Source organism: Sinocyclocheilus grahami, unplaced genomic scaffold (assembly GCF_001515645.1).
Source record: "Sinocyclocheilus grahami isolate Dianchi unplaced genomic scaffold, SAMN03320097.WGS_v1.1 scaffold254.1, whole genome shotgun sequence".
NCBI lineage: Eukaryota > Metazoa > Chordata > Actinopteri > Cypriniformes > Cyprinidae > Sinocyclocheilus > Sinocyclocheilus grahami.
In genome coordinates, this window is record NW_015505433.1 from 715,223 (window position 1) to 732,492 (window position 17,270).

At 39.1% G+C, this 17,270-nt stretch overlaps 1 protein-coding gene across 1 annotated transcript in view; it reads left to right on the forward strand.

Annotated features, from left to right (window-relative positions):
• LOC107598695 (plexin domain-containing protein 2-like) overlaps positions 1 to 17,270 on the forward strand; it is a 98,898-nt gene that overhangs the window by 61,352 nt on the left and 20,276 nt on the right. Inside the window, exons 2-6 of the mRNA XM_016290087.1 lie at positions 4,847 to 5,046; positions 8,010 to 8,156; positions 8,724 to 8,793; positions 14,308 to 14,430; positions 14,753 to 14,871. Coding sequence (XP_016145573.1) covers positions 4,847 to 5,046; positions 8,010 to 8,156; positions 8,724 to 8,793; positions 14,308 to 14,430; positions 14,753 to 14,871 — 659 coding nt within the window. The remainder of the gene's footprint in view (positions 1 to 4,846; positions 5,047 to 8,009; positions 8,157 to 8,723; positions 8,794 to 14,307; positions 14,431 to 14,752; positions 14,872 to 17,270) is intronic.

The window sequence follows — 17,270 nt, forward strand, 5'->3', positions numbered from 1 at the left end:
AAAATATTAGCTAGCTAGAATACATGCATATTAACAGCGGAAACATGAATTAGCCATGCAACCATATACTATGATTAAATGTTAATAAATTAAGTGTATATCAGCAATCATAAATTTCTTAGAAATATATTTTACCTAGGTGACGAGGATCACTCAGTCGCTTTGTGTCAAACTCAAATGCAGTTACGGGGTTTTTGACCAGTGAATGTGTGCAAATGTGCATTTTGTCCGTCATTAAAACGGCGGCGTTACGTTTTCATGATCAGGTGTTTGTTGTAGCTATATGGGCGTGACGCTCAGTTTCAAATACATAAATTATGAGCCTTTATAGACATAGTGTTTCTTGCATAAAGAAAACGCTGTACTTATTCAAACAACAAGATCTTTATTTACCCTTGCAGACCTAGTTCAGCTGCTGTGGAACTTCAGTTCATTCAGTCAAGATAGAGGGGGTGGAGTTATGAGGTTTACTGACAGTTTGAGTGGATCCAACAAGATTTAGTCACAAGCTCTTTTTAATACCTTTCATTAGCTAAATATTTGTACAGCAGACAGACAGATGTAAACAGTGACCAATATCATTGATTTATTGAAGGAAAAAAAAACACCATCACCAAAAAAAGGGCACTTCGGAGTGTAAGGGCAAAAAGGGCATGTGCTCTGCACAGGTTGAGCCCTACCTGTGCACGTGCCTGTTGTGATATGCTATGCTATGCGTATAATTTTGGTTGTGGGTGCAGCCAAGCAGTATGTGTTCATTCTGAGACAAACACGCCTTTATGGCTCTGCACTCATTTAGTTAATTGCAATTTGCAATTTGGCACGCTATGTCGGCTCAATACTGAGGTCATATTTTTGACATTTCTAAATATCTAAATGCTTGTCCCTGCAAATTAAATGCTTGTGGCAAATTAATCAACTAGTGGCCTAAAGAGCAACTTTATCATAAACTTTATTATGTATGATGCTGACCTTTAATGGCACACAGACAATTCTTCTTTGACAACCTGTATTTTACTTATGATTCTGTTTATTCTACAGTGTGTCAGTAATTTTTCGTAAAAATGAATTATTCTGTTTTTGTATGTGTGTGTATGCTGGTATGTGACATTCATCCTCCTGCACACACACACAATTCATGTTTTTTTAGATCCTTTTATGATCTAATGTCACCTTCCACTCATTAGCACTTTAAACTAGCAGGACGTGTGGCAGGTCAAAGGAAATAGAGGCTTTTGAAAAACATTACTGGTGTGACTGAGCAATGCAAGAGAATAACACCGGTGAGAGAGCAGGAGATGGATGAGGTTAAATGGTGAGGAGGACATTAATTAAAAACCGTTGAGCAAAGGACGAATAGCCTACTCTTAATTATACATGCGCTGTGCACACAAATGCACTGGTTTATAAATGAATGTAACTGCTTAATATGAACTTTGCTTAATATGATCCAAAGACATTGGATTGATGTATTCTGTGTTTTGGAGTTACACAGCTTTTTTTAAAGATTAAAGCAAGCAATCACACAGTGGTTTGTGAAACGGGGCAAAGAATTTTGGTGTCAGTGTCAAGGAAAAAAAGTAACTTGTAGAGTTGTCAGTGCTTTTAGGGGGAATGTTCGTATCACGTTTTACATTTGGCAGTACATTCAAACTATACGTGAATGTACTGCCACAGAACAGATGTGAAGTTAAACTTGTCTTCATTCTGTCCATCATAGCATTGTACTAAAAATGATGGTCTGAAGCTGTGTGTGGTTGGAGCATGGGTTTGGAGGCCAGTGTTTAGCTGGGTTAAGTATACCTCTCTGTGTGAATGGTTAGTAAACGAAACCTTATATCACCCTAGGCAAAGCCAGCCATCTGTATTCTGTCATTATTGTCAGCCACAGACCATACAATGTACCCAAACTATCACCCAGACACACACAGTAGAAATGATTACAAAGTCATTCTGCTTCTTGCACTCGAGTACATACACATCACATTATGTGACACAATCAGTCATACTGAAACAAAGTAGAAAAGGCATTTTTCCATTTGTTTATGTATGTGCATGTAAGTCTTTATGAAAACTCTCAGACAGATGTGGATATGTTTTTCTGCTGCTGTAAGCAGGTGTTTACTGCTGATACCAATAACAACCATGCTGTGAGCCAATTCACCTTTAATGCACATCAATACTGTCTGTGAACACTTGGTTACATAAACATAAACCATATCATGTAGACTTTTTGAGGATGTCCCTCAGGTTTGATGGATGCTATGGTCATTAATTACTTGTTCGTTCTTTCACATGTAGAGGTGTTTGTGTGTATCCTGAGCTCAGATGACCTGTTTCAACATGCTGTACCTCCTCTGTAATTACACACACTAATATGTCTGACTTATATACTGTCAATCAATCAAACTAATCTAGACTTCTGTAGCTAGTAGCTAGTTTTCTGCACTGTACATTGGAGTGTTTTGCAATGGTTTTGACCTTTTAAAGTGCCCTGTAAATGGTTCTGAACCCCATAACCCCGGCACCCCTCACCCAAACCCCAAACCCCTTATTGGTACCTCGTATTATTATTATTATTATTATTATTATTTTGCTCTATTGTATGTTTTCTTTTGTTCCAGAGCAGTGACTCAAGATGAGTGCATGTGGTCTATTAACTTTTGTTTTTCGCCTTTTCCATTTTGTTCTCTCCCTCTGGCTGTCCACCTCAGATTAATTAAGAGTAATATATCAGTCATTATGATCTTTTTAGACATGACTGGAAGGAAATTCACATTTGTGGTTAAATGTCTCCCCCTCCTTCTCTCTCTTTCCTCTCTTTGTCTTTTATATTCACACAAAGATACACATTCTTACTTCTTATGGGTAAAACACACACAAACCGGTTCCTCTTCCTCTTCTCGCATTAGAATATACATTGTATGATGATGATAATTACATTTAACTTCAAAACTTTGCACAACAAAACCTTTCCTCAAAAAAGGAAGATAGGACAACACTATGAAGAAATTAATCATAAAAACCAATTGGAAGCAATATTCCAATTGGTTTTTATGATTAATTTCTTCATAGCGTTGTCCTATCTTCCTTTTTTGAGGAAAGTTTTTGTTGTGCAAAGTTTTTGTCACAGCATCTGTATGTATAGATTGATATTCATTAATTCATGGACATCTTAAGAGTTGAAAAGAAAGGTACCTTCCACTCAGAGGATGATGAATGAGAGAAAGATGGATTTAGTCTCGCAGCAAAAAGAAAGCACAAGCACGACAGAAAGAGATCCTGTCCCTGCTGTGGTGGCTTTTCAAAGCATGTCACGAGCAGACACTGATTTCCACTCAGCGACAATAAAAGTCAGTGACAGCCGTCTCTCTAAATTCTCATTGACCTGTTATGTATAATGGACTTTACAGAAAGACTTGGCTCTGAGAATCTTTCCTCACATCGAGGGTTTAAAGGAAGAACAGTAGACCTTGATGACATGGAAACAAAGTGCATTCTACAAGTTGTGCATTTTTTCCCCTTTCATTCTCACTTGGGTTGTTTGGCAGTGCAGAGAACAGGTTAGATGCTCACCTGAATGAACAGAGATGTGTGCTGGAATTATCAGAGCAATACATCTGCAGGAAAATAATGTCTTATGTCCAGAAGTGTTTCTTGAATTTGAAAGTGTGAGCTCTGGTTCAGGCAAGCGAAGCTGCTGCATGCTAATCAGAAGTGTTTATATACAGAACAATCCATGCAAGCTATAATGAGTAGTAGACAGATAATTGAGAATCATTCTGGCTAGTTTTTGTCTCTCTTGTCCCTCCATGCCTTTGTACAGAACACTTTCTGCTGCAGTGCACACAAGTCTGTAGCGTCTGGAACACTCCAACACACAATATATATTTTGTCTGTGTATTCTCCAGGAAAGCTTTTATGTATTTAAGTGTTCATTATCTCTTAAGCATTAGACCAACTTTAGCCATCTCTGTGTGGAATGTGAATGAAGATTAGCCCAAGCTGTTGAGGCCTAAACTACTTCTGTCCTCACTCGACCTCAGCTTCTAAAAACACAGAGATTATGACTAAACCTGTACAGACAACCGCATTGGACTTTTAGTTTAGATTAAGCTGGTGTTTGGAGAGCGCTAACCCACATTCCAGGGTGAATCATTGGTCTCTCCTTTTTGTTCCTTCTTTTCCCCTTCTTTTTGTTTAGTCTGCTCAATCACATTATGAAGTGCTTTTGTGATTCCCATTTTGGCCGTTCAGTCGCCCTGATTTCCAGCGTACACACTCCCATCATCTCTCACATCTTTATTTCCAATGAGAGGACTAGAGAGCAAATTAAATAGAAGGTTTAATTAAACTCTGATCACATGATCAGAATTTGGCCCCGTGTATGTGTTTGTGGGTGAATAAGAGAAAGAGATTAGGCACATAAAGAGTGATATACAGACCATAGAAGAAGAAAATCAGACTGGGATGGACTGAGATTCTTGGCTCACAGTTGAAACCATTTCTTTACTTTTTGGCTCTCACAGAAACCATTTGGTGTTATCATCATAACACCATCCTCAGTTTAACATTCTTGAAAATGCATAATTGTGTGTAATGTTTCAATTGTGAGTGCCAGTAGTGAGACAAATGAGGTTTGTCTGGATTGGATTTGACAAAATTGAGCAATGAACTGATTTTGATGACCTCCATAAACCGTTTTAGTAAGAAGCTTGGAAGAGGGATTTCTGTCTGCATTTTCAAAAGAAACAAGCATCATTTCTTCCGAAATGAAGCTTTGTGTTTTGTAATGTCAAGATGTTCTCATGCTCATAGGACTGGTTGTTGTTTTGTGTTGTTCCAGGAGCTGCTTATTCAATTCTTCAGGGATGGTCACAGGATGATGATGTCACTGTGGAACTGTTGAGGAGGAGACGCTGGCTTCTCCTGGAGCCCCTTCCAATGGAAAGTAACAAAGCCAGTCAAGACAGTTTGAAGCCTGAGTCTCAGGATTCACCTGGAATACTGACTGATGACGACGCAGACAACAGCTCCCAAATAATGGTAGCCTTTAATCTTTAACAAAATATAAATTTTCCCTAAGGGGCCATTCATGCCTTTTTCCATTCCACTGCGCTACTTTTCATTGTTTTCCTATGTAAACACATGCTAGATGGACATCTTTGACCATTATGCTTGCATCTTTTGCAGCGTCTCACACATCACACAGCAATCTAAAAAAAAATGAAGTGCTCAAGTAAAAGAAGTTCAACTTTTAGAAAATGTGCCGTGAGACCTTAGGACACAGGTTATCAAACCCTGGGTCGTGACCATCTGGTGGGTCGTGAGACTTAAAAATAACAAACTTTATTAACAAAATTTAACTTTAATAACAAATTAAACCAACAACAAAACAACAGCCGTCTCACAGCTAAATGCTGCATAAACGTAAACAAAACCACAACGTAAAGTCCCAGGCCTGGTCCTCTCTCACCTTGCTTTCCCTGTTGTCACCCCTCCTTTTATACTTTCAGACCTCCTCTGTGGAATTCCAGACCGGTGTGTGGCGCAGGTGTCCCTTCCACCATCCTCACTCCACTCCCACAACTTTGGCCCCGCCCTGCTTCACTCCTCTCTCTCTATGATTTTTTTTCTTGAGAACCAAATCATATTTGAATGATTTCTGAAGGGTCATGTGACATTGAAGACTGGAGTAATGGCTGCTGAAAATTCAGCTTTACCTTAGTGGGCTGGTCTTAGTGGCTGGGATGAGCACAATGAGGAGTTGTACATCCATCTATGTGGTCATTTTAGGCATATGAAAAACATCATGCACATGTTTTCAGTATTGAATTAGTTTCCCCACATGATGATTACTTCAAAGCACTTTGTGTGTACACAGTATGTAGTTGCTAATTGTAATGTCCACTGGCTGTTTCCTTTGTTGTTTTACAAGGTCTGTGTGATGGAGCTTTAAGGTCCATTCGCACCAAGAACGATAACTACAAAATTAACTATATTAGCGTCCACATCAGAGGAAGATGTTGTCTGTTTATTATAAGTGCACACTCATCTACCGCTTGAAATTCTCGAGCTCGTTATAGCAGGATTGATTCTGATTGAGTGTCAATGTTTTTATCATTCATCAGCTGGAAAAATCGTTCTGAAAGGGATTCCAATGATATTGTTTCTCTGTGCCTTTATCGTTATAGCTGAGGTGTGGATTCTTTAATATTGAGAACGATTTTTAGAAACATATTTATAGTTTACCATTTACCATAGTTATCGTCCTTGGTGTGAACAGGCCTTAACTGTTTGAACTCCTACCAGCTCCTGTATACAAACAAATTCCTGTATAAAACACTCATACACACATACACTAGGTGCATCATTTATTTCACACACAACAAAGTGCTTCTGTCATTTTTTATTTTGTGAGTTTCAAAGGCTTGAATATCTGTTGCTTTTTTTCAGGCTTTAATTTAGGCTTTAGTTTCAGCCTCTGCTTTTGCACAGATTCAACTGTCAAAGATTGCGTACCTTATATTCACCTCTCCTTAACTTTGACATATTTCTTTCTTTATGAGAATTGAATTATTTATATAATTCCATGTGAAATTCTTCAGTGCCAGAGTGTTTGATAAGACAGTGCAGAGAATTTTGATCAAGTCTTTTCCTCCTAGGGTTTTACAGACAGCCTTGCCTTGCTCAGTAAACAACAATAGATCAAGCAGGATGATTTCATTAAGTGTCATGTCCATTGGCTTTTCTTTTGGATTGTTAGTTTGTCATGCATCATGTCTTCTACTCACAGAGCATGTGTCCATACAGGAATTCATATATATTTGTATACTTATATTTTTGGCTTTTTGTTAGTATTTATTATGACAGGACAATGACGATTGGAGAGGAATAATCATGTCACACTCATAGCCTTGGTCATGTGATCAAGTGTTTTTGTCACACATTAGACTAATTGGTAGACAAAATATTAATTTTGATTCGTTTTTAAAACCCACACATTTATAATAATTGGATCACTGGTGATAGCCTTTGTGAAAAATGAACAAAAGCTTCTGTCAAATGAATAAATGTAAAATGTAAATGTATTGGTCAGTAATTTGAGGGAATACAGTTTCTCTGAGTTGATTTTCTTTCCGTTAGTTGCTCATGTTCTTCTCTCCCTGTCCAAAGCATTATGCTATTATTAATCAGCAGTCATGGGTTGTGTTTCTGCTGGCACTAAGATTTTCCGTCCATTTGCTTGGCAGATGTAACCTGCAGAACTATTAATTTAGTCAAAACATCAAGGTTTTTAGTCACTTTTTAAAAAATTGATATACCAGGAGCATCTCATTGCAAGTGTGTGTACACTCACATACATAAATCCACACTTATCGAAACACGTATATGCCTCATTTATCATGACCTTGTGTCTCAATCACTCACTCATCTCTTTCTCAAATCTTTCTGTCACCCAGCTGGTGAAATTACTGACCCTTTGTTCTTTTCACCTAAGTGGATAGGGAGAACTGGGCTAAAATAACTCAGTTGACCCCTTTGCAGTTTTGATATCGTCATATATTCCAGGCAAAGGCTAGACACCTAATCAAGTGCTGCTGATCAAAGCTCAGTTCATTAAACCTCTCAGTGTCCCTCATAAATATGTGGTGAGCATTGAAAATACATATAAACAAAACGAGATTGGCTCAGACTTTTGTTAACATGACTTGATTTTTTTTTTTATTTCAGGAGAGTGTTTGGGTGTGTTTTCAATACTGAAAGACCTAAAATGGTATTTGTTTGTGATATGAAAATCGGAATGGGCTTGTGGCCCTTGATTGTTAAAAGCCTACCATAAACAAATATGGATTGTGCTGGGCTGAGTTTATTAAAGCGATTGTTCACCGAAAAGTGAAAATTTCTGTTGTTATTTACACAATCATGCTGTTCCAGACCTGTAGGATTTTCTTGACAGTAAGTATTGTGTCCTTTAACCTGACTGGCTGTTTGATATTTCCCTGCAGGAGGACACAGATCATAACTACTACACCTCAAAGACTTTTGGCTCCAGTGACCTTATGAGCAAAGAATTATGGGTAAATATCAATCAGATGGACAAGGAAAAGGTGAAGATTCATGGCATCCTGTCCAATACACACCGACAAGCAGCGGTAAGACAGAATTAATTAATTCATTCATTCATTCATCACTCACACACAAATAGAAGGCAGCAGACATCTTCTGAAATGCAAATGATATGAAATTACTACATTTAAGAACAATTACGGTTCATGTTAATTTTCTAACTAAAATAAAAATAACAAACAGCTGGGTTTGTCTGTTTGTGTGGATTATGAAAGTAACAGACCAAGTGTTGATCCTCAAATGCCCCATTTCTCTGAAATGGAATCAGGTTTTGGTGTGTCGCCATCCCATTGCTGGAACAGACTGCAATATCCTCACATTGCACTTTCCAAACAAAAGAAACCACAGCGGACAAGCGCACCATAGATTTAGTCAAATGTATTAGCAGAGTTATGTTTGCTTTAGCCGACCACAGAATGAGTCCATAGAGTCGAGATGTACACTTACTGTATGTTTTATTGTAATTACGGCCTCTCTCTCTCTCGCTCTCTGTCTCTACCTCTCTCTCTGATTAGTAGTTTTATATTGATTCTGCTTATTGTTTAGATATTTTTATAATTGCAAGCTAAACTCTGTCTTGTTTTCATCCTCAGCGGGTCAATCTCTCCTTTGATTTTCCATTTTATGGGCATTTGTTGCGAGAGATCACCGTTGCAACTGGTGGTAAGTGAACTGTCCTCCTGCATGTGATGTGTGCAGCACAACCAATGATGAGGCTATAAGAGATCGTCTGCCTGCCTCCATGCGATATAAGTATTATACGGCTGAAGCAGAACATATGATCTATATGAGCTTAAGCAGGAATATATAATTGATTGGTTCTTGCTTGTAGGCATAAGAGCTTCACTGTGAGTCACAGTGTTCTAGTGGATCAGGCTGTGTGTATCAGCTGTGAGAGGTTCCTCTTACAGTTGACCGGGCATTCTGTAGATTTCAGGGCATGGGGATTTTTATTATGATGGTGGTTCATGTGACTCACTGGCTGCTGGAATGTGTCTAAGATGAAGCAGTGAGAGTGAGGAAAAGATAGAAAGAGAAAACCGCTATATAATTTCGCCCTATAATCACATCAGTCATCTCTCTGCAGTTATAAACGGTGATCTAAATTTCCCAGTGATGTTTTCTCAGGAGCGAAAAATCATGCACTGTATCGGTGGTATAAGAGGTACTTTTCCTGCCTTAAAAATAGGTAATAAACAGCACTGGAAAATGTTTGCTAAATCATTCAAATCGGAGTGTCTTTACGTTAAGTCTTGTTGCCAAAGGCGTTTTGCATTCATTCTCTTCCCTTGCACAAAGAAAATATATTTCCTAATATATGAATGATCAATATATATATATACAGTATATATATATATATATAAACAGCATAATGGTATATTAGAAATTATACAAAAATAATATATTGTGTAAATATATTACAATATATTGAATAATAAATTGTTCATATATTGAAAATATGTGACAATATATTTACTTGTATATCACAATATATGTCATTTTAAATTCAGTAATACACTTTATAATATATAGATGTACATGTGATAAGATATGGTACTGCATTTTCGTTGAGGAGCCGAGCCGGTGACCCGGCTGCTCAGCGGTGGTACAGGAGCTGTGGCGACGGGATGTGACGTCTCCGTTCCCTCCTTCAGGGAACGAGGGTTACATACGTAACCGAGACGTTCCCTTTCAGTCGGTCACTCTCGACGTCACGTCGGAGGACCGACAAAATTGGGATCCTACCAAAGGGCCACAGCTACTGCCCCTTCCAGTGTCCTGTGGAAGCCACCTGCGCCCTTATTTTTTGGCGTAGGCCAGGGCTTCACAAGAGGACCAGCTACTGCTGCTATGGCACTACCCAATGAGTAAGACTGGATAACACTGGGAACGTACCCGTTCTACTTGGAACAGGGGCGTTACGGAAGCTCGAACCTTCCCGAAGGAGGTTTCAGAAGCAATACACATATGGACATCCCTTAGGTGCATATGGAAGAATGGAGGTGATTGAACCCTCTTGGAATGGCAGAAGTCTGCCGGGGAAACACGGGCTCAAGGCTATACCGTGGACTTTACACATATGAGATCCACTTAGGTCGGGTCCAGCCCGCTCTTCCTGAGAGCTCCACTGGTTTCGAAGTGCCGGCGGGCTTGGATATCCCCTTTCTCTCTTAGGGGAATTCCTCACGTGACCGTAAGACCAGTCCGCCCACCGCCAGAAAAAGAATGCCCCCGGCTGCCACCAGAGGGAACCCTAGATCTGGGCAGTGGCACGGGCACTCCGCCCCCTTGCAGGTAACGGAGTCCGGTCCGCAACTCCGAGATGGTCATACCCCCGCAATGCAATTTCGTCGGTCCTCCGACGTGACGTCGAGAGTGACCAACTGAAAGGGAACAAAGCATGCTGGGAACTAGAAATCTGATGTAGCTCATTCCATGAATGTGTGTATATATGTGTGTACATACAGTGGGTACGGAAAGTATTCAGACCCCCTTAAATTTTTCACTCTTTGTTATATTGCAGCCATTTGCTAAAATCATTTAAGTTAATTTTTTTTCCTCATTAATGTACACACAGCACACCATATTGACAGAAAAACACAGAATTGTTGACATTTTTGCAGATTTATTAAAAAAGAAAAACTGAAATAACACATGGTCCTAAGTATTCAGACCCTTTGCTCAGTATTTAGTAGAAGCACCCTTTTGATCGAATACAGCCATGAGTCTTTTTGGGAAAGAGGCAACAAGTTTTTCACACCTGGATTTGAGGATCCTCTGCCATTCCTCCTTGCAGAGCCTCTCCAGTTCTGTCAGGTTGGATGGTAAACGTTGGTGGACAGACATTTTTAGGTCTCTCCAGAGATGCTAAATTGGGTTTAAGTCAGGGCTCTGGCTGGGCCATTCAAGAACAGTCACAGAGTTGTTGTGAAGCCACTCCTTCGTTATTTTAGCTGTGTGCTTAGGGTCATTGTCTTGTTGGAAGGTAAACCTTCAGCCCAGTCTGAGGTCCTGAGCACTCTGGAGAAAGTTTTCGTCCAGGATAACCCTGTACTTGGCCGCATTCATCTTTCCCTCAATTGCAACCAGTCGTCCTGTCCCTGCAGCTGAAAAACACCCCCACAGCATGATGAAAAAAAAATTAACTTAAATTATTTTAGCAAATGGCTGCAATATAACAAAGAGTGAAAAATTTAAGGGGGTCTGAATACTTTCCGTACCCACTGTACATTCACATTTATATGAGAACATCTATGTGCAATACATACTCAATAAAGGATCAAACAATGCATATTTATTTTTGTATTAATTTCAAAATATATGTGTATGTGTCAATTTATAGCTATATATATTGTCAATGCATATATTGCTGTATATTGAATAATATAAGCACTAGTTTCCAATATATGGAAATGTATTATGTAATATATTGCATTATATTTTGCAGTATATTACCATATATTTTTGTTTCGTAAGGGTTGTCTGGTTCAATCAGACAAAATTGCTAAAGAAACTGCTTGGGTAACTAGGACAGGAGTGCGGAGATCAAGGACAGGACAGTGGATTTAGCTTTTGATGCGACCAACTTTGAATACGCTTATTTTCCGATCATATTTGTCTCCCTGTTCCCATCTCATATCAGCTGGAAGAGGCTTATTTTAAGTAAAAATGCCAAAAATATTTGAGAAGTGGAATTAAAGTGCCTAATAGGTATTTAATAGGCTTATAATTTAAATTTGATGTGGTGTCCTCACGTTGAACGGATGGGCTGGCAGATTGACCGCAACACATGCTCCTCAAATTGTTACCATGTGGCTCCCTTCTTGGACCTTCGAGGACACCTATGCTGATCAGTAAGATCAATATGGCTAGGGGTAGGTAGGGTTGGGCTTTAGAAATAGGGACAAGTAAGGAATTCTGATGTAATGGACGTTCTTCCTCATACTCATCAACAGGCTCTAACGGTAGGCATGATTGCAGCCAAAAAAGTGATACTACTCAATTGGAAATCTCCACAAGCCCCTTGTTTTCTGAGATGGTTGAATGAGATCTTTACATTATCCAAATGGAACAGTTACGTTTTAGTGAGCTCTCCTCACAGAAAAGATTTGAAGCCACATGGGGACCTATCTTGAGACTCTTGGAAATTAAATTTTTGTATACTGTAAACCTCCCTTTCTATTTTTTTAAAATATATATTTCTAAAGTATTGGATTTATAAAACAATTGTGAATATTGTCAATTATATATTTATTTATAATATATATATATATATATATATTATATATATATATTAGGGGTGGAACGGGTCGCGGGAAAAAAATCAAACCTTAGCCTACAGTTCTCCACACACGGTTCGGCACGCGCTAGGACCGTGGTTCAACTTAAATCTGACAACGCATCTGTAATATGGGTTGCTATAAATAACACGTAAAACAAACAGGGTTTGGCTAATGTATGTTTCTGTTGATGGATGCGCTTTCTGGCTTCCCAGTACATTACAACAACAACGATGAAAAAAAAAACATCGACAAACCATTCACTCTTGTTCAATGCGAATGCCGTATGCTGGAATATGAGCAGTCATTTATTATGTCATCTCCTGGGTGCTGATAGCCTGAACAGCACACGTTGATATCAGCATTTAAACTAAACTCATTTAAGCTTTGCCAGTTTAAACATTTGAGCCAGAGGACGCAAGCTTGCGCGCGCAGTGAGAAGATTTGTGTGTGGGCTCATCCGAGGCACAAATGGAGAAAACTTGGAACAGTGATGAACCTTCCCAGGAGTTGCCGGCCAACCAAAATTACTCCAAGAGCATAACGACGACTCATCCAAGAGGTCATAAAAGAACCCAGAACAACATCCAAAGAACTGCAGACCTCACTTGCCTCAATTAAGGTCAGTGTTCATGATTCAACAATAAGATAGAGACTGGGCAAAAATGGCATCCATGGGAGAGTTCCAAGGCAAAAGCCACTGCTGACCAAAAAGAACACAAAGGCTCGTCTCTCATTTGCCAAAAAATATCTTGATTATCCCCAAGACTTTTGGACAAATGTTCTGTGGACTGATGAGACAAACGTTGAACTTTTTGGAAGGTGTGTGTCCTGTTACATCTGGCGTAAAACCAACACAGCATTTCATAAAAAGAACATCATACCGTTATTGCAAACACTTGATTGCAGTTGTTTCTGCAAAGCGTGGCACAACCAGTTATTAGATTTAGGGGGCAATTACTTTTTCACGTAGGGCCAGGCAGGTTTGGACAGCTTTTTTCCCTTAATAAAAGAAATCATCATTTAAAAACTGCATTTTTCATTTACTTGCATTATCTTTGTGTAATATTAAAATTTGTTTGATGATCTGAATCTTTTAAGTGTGACAAATATGCAAAAAATAAAATAAAAAACAGGAAGGGGCAAAAACCTTTTCACACCACTGTATCTACTGTATATATAATTCTTTTTTTTTTGTCTGTGTGTGTGGGTGTACATATGTGTATTTTGTTTTATATGTTGGTTACTGTTTTTTGTTTAAAAAAAATAATACTAATAAAAAAATAAATGGGGACAAGTCAGGAAAAATAAGTGTGCACATTGCTATAATAAATCATTTTTGAAGATTTGTTTTTCTATTTTATTTTCTTGTGTTGTCAAATAATACTGAGTCCTGGTTTTGTCTTAATTATTTTATTTTTATTAAATTGAATATTACTTTTTAAGTGGTCTGTGTTTACAGGGTAAGCAACGTTGGTCAGTATAGTCCAGGTTAGCTGAATTCCTGTGGTAAGATTTGCAGACAAATGTTGAAGCCACATTTTAGAATATGTATGTGTGGAAGGTCCTCTCTCCTTTCTGTGAGTGGGATGGAAGGAGGCATTTATATGGCTAATTAGAGTATTAATCACTTTGGAGACAGGCCAGGGCTGTTTGCCAGAACGCATAGATGAGAAAGGAGGAGACTACAGAGATAAAGAGTAGAAAGACAAACACATGTTCATGCATTGGTGCCAAAAAAAACTAAAACAAAACGTTTTTATAAAAGAATTGAGGGGTTTTATCTAATTTTCATATTGAAGATTACATTTTAAATGTATTTTTATTATTATTCTATATTGTGAATTTGTATTGTAAAGGTTTATAGATTATGTGTGTGGTTGTGTTGTGTTTTCAGGGTTCATCTACATGGGAGATGTGGTTCACCGAATGTTGACAGCCACACAATATATCGCTCCACTTATGGCAAACTTTGACCCCAGCCTCTCCAGAAATTCAACTGTCATCTATTTTGACAATGGTAAGAGACAGACGCACTGTGTGTGTATGTATGTGTATATTTGTGAGCAAGAGAGACAGAGGGTGTCCTATCTGACAGAAATATATAGTGGAAAAATATATTGGTACATAAATCAGACCTGTTCAAATGCACACACCCTTTAAAAACAATGTATTTTGACTTGCCATAAATCAAATGTGTCACTTTATAGACCATGTTGTTTTCAAGATGTTCTTGTTTACAGAGGCATACAGGATCAGAAACTGAAACTGTTATTAGATGAGAATATAAGTATTAAATATATTCTTACTAATGTATAAAAGATTATGTATATGTTTCATAGGAACTGCTTTGGTTGTCCAGTGGGATCATGTCCATCTCCAGGATTCTTATAATCTAGGAAGTTTCACCTTCCAGGCTACATTACACAGTGATGGGCGAATTGTCTTTGCTTACAAAGAGGTCTGATAGATATTTTTTTCTTCCTCCACATGTCTTTCATCCTGTTTTCTATTTCTCTCCCTGTCTGTGACATGACTCTTCTGTGATTACTTCCTGTTCCATCAGAGTTTGTATGATTGTGTCAGTGTCACTCTCTTTTCAATTTTCCATTTACAGACATTGTCAGGTACCATGCAATGGCAAAGTGACATAACCAGTACAGTTCAGATATTCCATCAGTTTCACAAATCATGTGCAGTCAAATGTGACATACTTGAAATGCATGAATCCATTTTAATCATCAAATAAATCAATTGTTTTTAACATTATAGTTTTATATATTATATGATATGATATTATATATTTAAATATAATTTAGTATGTGCATATTATGTTATGTATTTATGATATACATTTAAAATATGTATATTCTATACATGTATATTATGTATACATATCTATCTAGCCCAGCTATCTATCTGTATTTATATATGCAAATGTGTTATGCACTTTACTAGTGTTATTCCAAATTTTAAAAAAAATACAATATGCAGTGTTGGAGATAGAAATTGTCAGGGTTTGTGCAAGGGGTGAGGCAAGGACTGTGGGAGAAAAACTGGCAACTTGAGGCAGGTTAGGGCAGGAAACACTATGGCAAACATTAGACAACAAACTGGCACAGGACTGCCAACTCAAGGAGAATAAATAGGGAACAAACAAGGAGGGGAATGAGGGACAACAGGTGGGGCAAATGAACCAATAATCAGGTAACAGAGTGTGCGGGGTTAGACAATAGACATGAGAGCACATGGAACACAGAAACAAACAAAACAAGACCCATGTGCTCACACAAATCAAAATCAAAAACACAAGCACATGGCCAGCAATACAATCATAAGCCATGTGGTTTTAACAAAACAAGACATGAACACGCAGCGAATGAGAAGACCCATAAGCCACGTGTTCACACAAAACATGACAACATGAAAGCATGCGACCGAGGGAAACCCGAGCCGAGTGCTACACAACCCTGCAAACAAGCCTGCACTGGCCCTTTACGGGCCCACTTAGGGCTAACCTAAGGGCCCCCCCAGAGGGCTGCCAGAACAGGGCCTCTGAGATTTTGCTCATTGGCAAAATGTTGGCCCCTTAGTGCTGGCCCTGCACAGGCAGCTCTCACTTAGCCCACACTATTAATCTACAACAGGGGTGCCCAACCCTGGTCCTGGTCAATGGGCCATTTGAGAGATAGGTGGCAGTAATGCACTTATAAGTCTGCGATCAGCCGTAAAGCAAGAAGAAGGAGACTGGTACTGATCAAACACACCTGAACCATCTAATTAGGATCTGAAGGAGCACTTGATAATTACAGACAGGTTTGTTTAATCAGGGTTGGAACTGAACTCTGTAGGAAGGTAGATCTCCTGGAACAGGATGCACCCTGATCTATAACAATACATGTTTCACTTTAAATTCTTTTTAGCTACTATAACTTAAGTCTTTGGGAAAAAACATTTTCATACATCTGAAATGGATGCAGTCACCACATAACTAATGTCAGTATTGTCAAAAATGTACAGTAGTCAAAGGGATTTCAAATCAATGGATTTATTAAATACAATATAGAAAACATTCAATTTAGGTTAATACAGCTGCATTCTGTTACGGGGCTGACGAGACGTGAGACTTGCGGATCCATTCGCAAAGCTTTTATTTAGGAGAAGACAGACGTGGTTATAAAGCAGGCATGGGTCAGATAATGGCAGACAGGTATATGGTGGGCAAAAACACAAGAATAGTCCTAGGGCTAGCGCAGGTCGACGATCGGCAGACAGAATCAAAAAGGGGCAAGACAAAAGGAGAAATCCAGGAAACCAGGCGAAGATCAAAAACCGGAGAAAACAGGCTAAGGCTAAGGCTAGGAAACGACTGAGGGCTCTGTAGTGTAGCTATCACTAGGGGAGTGATAATCGCTGAAACAATACTCGGCAGAGGGAAGGGATCAGAGTGAGTGTTATATAGTGAGGGAGTGATATGAAACAGCTGGGTGCAATCAGTGTTAACAGCTGTGTGCAATCCATGCTGAGTGCAATCAGTGCAATGCATGATGGGAAATGTAGTCCGGGGTGATGTGCAACAGTGTGTAGTGCGAGAGTCAATGAAATTGGAAGTTCATGGACCGGATTCGTGACAGAGCCCCCCCCCAAGGAGCGGCTTCCAGATGCTCAAAACCCTTTATGATTCCTGAGGGCGGTGGAGTAGAGGCGGAACAGGGGGAGGGATGGAGGACCACCTGGAAGTGGAGAGACCAGGCACTGAGGCAGGACTGGCGCAGCAGAGAGCCAGGGCGGAGCCGGCAGCACAGGTGGAGCTGAAGACCACCACAGCAGAACAGACGGGACCGAAGATCCCCCTGGCGG